The sequence below is a fragment of the Tuber melanosporum genome (assembly GCF_000151645.1).
Source record: "Tuber melanosporum whole genome shotgun sequence assembly, scaffold_9, strain Mel28".
In the NCBI taxonomy this organism is placed as follows: domain Eukaryota; kingdom Fungi; phylum Ascomycota; class Pezizomycetes; order Pezizales; family Tuberaceae; genus Tuber; species Tuber melanosporum.
In genome coordinates, this window is record NW_003299139.1 from 1,139,917 (window position 1) to 1,143,971 (window position 4,055).

General features: G+C 41.0%; 1 protein-coding gene; it reads right to left on the reverse strand.

Annotated features, from left to right (window-relative positions):
• Nucleotides 1-1,216: 1,216 nt before the first annotated feature.
• On the reverse strand, nt 1,217-2,805 carry GSTUM_00011761001 (uncharacterized protein). XM_002842121.2 has 5 exons: nt 2,620-2,805; nt 2,354-2,541; nt 1,851-2,288; nt 1,477-1,794; nt 1,217-1,421 (listed from the first exon to the last, which is right to left on the reverse strand). Exons 1-5 carry the CDS (start codon nt 2,706-2,708, stop codon nt 1,300-1,302), a joined length of 1,155 nt encoding a protein of 384 aa, XP_002842167.1. The 5' UTR covers nt 2,709-2,805; the 3' UTR covers nt 1,217-1,299.
• Nucleotides 2,806-4,055: the final 1,250 nt, after the last annotated feature.

Below are 4,055 nucleotides of genomic sequence, written 5' to 3' on the forward strand. Positions count from 1 at the left end.
TAGAACTCCAAAAGAGTCTACCAAAGAAGCCATCGAGCTTCACGGAGTGTTGCAACTGGGTTTCAGAACATGTCGTAACCATGAGGTGATTCTCAATACTACAATGGTTACTGAAACCTATTACCCAGAGAGCAACCAAGAGTTGCCGACCGAGGGATTAATTACCAATCTGGTGGAATAGCTTCCTGTGAGTTAATAGGAAGTCTTTCAGAGAAAATCTATCGGTTGGGTATAGAGTTACAAAGGATCAGAGTTAGACGACCTACGATGGTTGTAATGATGACCACCTTTGCAGATATAGCTGCGGATAAAACTGATCATTTTATGAATGGTGAAGATAATTGGAGCCAACTCAGTTCGACTTAAGAACTAGGCCATAAGTCTAAAGACTCTGCTAATCGGGATATTACTATTGGAGACAGTACGTTTCCTAAGAAGAAATATCATAATTACCAAAGTGGGTGTAATGGTTTTCAGGGTCCACAGGTGTTCGCACCTTGGAAAAAAACTCAACGTTGCGAATTACGATTGAAGAAGTACATAGTTGCATGATAAATAAATGTAGTCCACGAACACTCAGACACGGAATATAAATATCGAAGTGCCTCCCAAGCTTTAGACATCATCAAGCAACAGAGAAGAGACCTTAACAATATAATATTGTTTTTACGATTCTACCCTACTTTACCTATTTTACTTCGCTCCTAGTAGTCATAAACGAAACGAGTAAAGTCCGAGCCTTCCTAGTCAATCTCCGTCTACAGAAACAAATCTCGATTGGCCTAGACAACCTTGAAGTCTATCAAATTGTCTCCGCCTAACACACATATTGAAATTACGAGTAATTCAGACAGTGATCTTAGATTTCAGCTTAAGAGGAGGTAGTTTCCAATTCAATTGACATTTGCTATAACAATCAACAAAAGTAAGAGGCAGTCTTTAAAAGTTATTGGAATTTATTTGAAAGAAAATGTCTTTACTCACAGCCAGCTATATGTAGCATTGTTAAGGGCATCAGATCCCCATAATGTAAAAGTACTGACAGGAGATGATGAGAATGTTGGTACCTCAAAGAACATTGCCTTTTCTGAGGTCCTCTAATTCAATCATAATTAATGTATTAGTTTCCTATAGTCTGTATTATAATTATGATTTATCCCAGTTAAAGGGTTGGTAATACTATATAACTAGAACATTAATTCTACAGCATTCAGGGTCTATAAACCAGTGTGGTAACACACGGGCAAGTACTTGTCATAAAATAATACATTACTATGTACCCAAGAGGAAGCCCCCACCCTATAGTTTATAACCGACCTCCGCCAAACTGCTCTTGAGGGCCTCAATTGCCTTATCAATGTGCCCTAAGTCATCGTTCGTAACACTAACGCCCATATGCCCAAGTCTAAAGTATTTGGTAGCTGTAGGCCATTTGTTGTTAGCCTTATTTCCATTCAGTTGAGGTCTAGATCTTACCAATTTCTTTATGCAATCCACCAGCGAACACGACACCTTTGGCCATGAGCTTTGGGAGAAGATCTGAAGCAGCAACACCTTCTGGAAGGTAGATAGCAGTCATTCCATTTGCCTGGCATTCAGGCTTGTCTGCCAACTGCCTTAAACCTAGCTCCGCAACAGCTTTCTTGACCTTCTGACTAACCTCCCTATGCTTCTGGAATCGACAGTCTAGGGGTGCAGAGAGAATTTGGTTGAGCGAAGTGTGTAGAGCGCGAACCAATTGCGGTGAGGGGGTGGCAAAGTACGAGGGTTTCCTTGCTTCATAATTTTGCATAACTCCACAATTTGTTAGTTTCAATACTCTTAATGGCAATCAAGACAAGGTAACATACTTGGGAGCCAATTCGCAAATGATGCAAAGTATGCCGACGGTGGAGTCTTGCGGGCCTTGAACCTATCGATCCCCCTTCCGCTCACCATCAGTATACATAATCCTGCAGGCACCCCAATGGCCTTCTGAGATGCCGTGAGAACGACATCGATTCCCCAATCGTCAAAGCGGATCTCCTCGCAGCCAACAGAGCAAACACCATCAACCACAACCAGAGTGTCCGGAGATACTTTGTGCACCAATTCGGAGACAGCCTTGATATCTGAGAGAACACCGGTAGAAGTATCGGTGTGGGTGATTGTGATAGCCTTGTAAGATCTCCGCCTCAATTCTGCTTCAATCTCGTCGAGAGATGGGCGGGAACCGATAGGAGCATTCAATTGTGTGGGAACAGCTCCGTATACACTGAGGCACGTAGCGAACGAGTCGGCGAAGTAGCCTAGCAATGTTTGTTAAAAAAAACAAAAGAACATCTTATATCACCACAGCCAGGGTGTAATATACCAGAATGCAAAACCAAAACCTCATCACACTTTTCTACCAAGTTCGCAGCTACGAAGTCCCAACCCAAGGTCCCCGAGCCAGAAATGATAAATGGCTGCGACTTCGGATTTGTAGTAATGAAAAGCTTCCTCAACATTGACAAAGTTTCTCCAAAAGCATTGACAAAGGCAGGTCCGACATGGCTCTCACTAAATTCACCAGCCATTAGTTCATTTGGTACGGTAACCCGACAAGATACTTAGGAGTTGAAGATAGTGAAAAAGTACCTCGGGTGGGCCATAGATACCAGGACTGCATCATCAAATTCAATCGGTCCCGGAATCAAAAGTGTGGGGTGAGTAGCTTGGGCAGACATCTTGTGGGTCCCAGGACCAATGGTTGAAGAATTTCCAGAAGAAGAGTTTGTAGTAGCTTGAGCAACGGAAGAGAAATAAGGAGCCGTCTCCAAATGCCCACTCAGGAGCAACAGGCGGTGATTTACGTGTTCCGCCAGGGCTAGTAAGGTACGGGGGGGGGGGTTCAAGGGCAAGCAAAGTGACCGGTCCTCGGCTACTCGAATACGGGAGTGCGGGTGGCGCCGGAATCTCAGCGTACTCGAGTACTCGGAGATGGAAGTAAAAATCGAGCAAAACAGAGACGATACTGTACTCGTACGATAGGAGGAAGAAAACTTACTGGAAGTATGGTAGGTCGTAAATGGGATGGTGTTACCTTGGTAGTAGGTGAGGCCAGGAGGGCAGTTTACTACTAAAAAGACCGAGGCAGTATGGCAGGAATTTTTAAACTCCTAGTATTGGTCATTTCCTTCCAGTTGATGAGAGTGAAGACCACAAACTATCAATTTAAATATTAGAAAACAATTATCTTAAGAGAATATGAAATTGAGGGAATTGGAGTAGTTAATGGGAAAAGTAGTACAGTGGAGGAAGAGATTAATATACAAATGAGGGAAAGGTTGAGAACTTTGAAGAGGAAATAGATTTCCACTATGAATAGCTGCCAATAATTAATAAATCCCATACTGACTAATATATATGACAATATCTTAATAAAATATTCTCTAATTTAACTATTTGGCATACCATCTAATTATTCAAGACTTTATAATTGTCAAGAGATACTGGTAGTTATAGGAAGAAAAAGGAGGATGTCAGGTACAAAAGTACAAGGTAAGGTAAAAAACAAGATATTATATTCAGTCTTCTGAAGGTTGCCTACAAGCAGGAATAGTAGTTTAGGATCTCTAATAGTCAGTTTATTTCATATTTCATGATTGCTTATAGTCAGTAAAAGTAAGTATGATGTAAAAGCAAGATTATCATACTAGACTTTTTTTTCTTTTTTTTTTCCTCAGAGAAGCTTACATAATACTAGTTTTGAACTACTGAGGGTAAAAATTATAAATAAACTTGCCTAAACTGGTCATGTAGTAGTATTTTGTACTTTAAATAACTTAAAAGAAAATTACTATTACTTCATGTAAGTAAACGACACTCTGTGAGTAGTTGACAGATTTGCTATATTCCACTTCTCAGACTAAGTCGAAGGTCCCCTCTCATATATCCTGTGAACAGGATGCACTCAGTTAGACGGCAGCAACATATGTGGTATTATTCTGACACCTACAATTTTGTAGCATTATAGTCACAGGACACAACTGAGACTAATATGTATAATGACATGCAGGCCCCCATAATGGGAC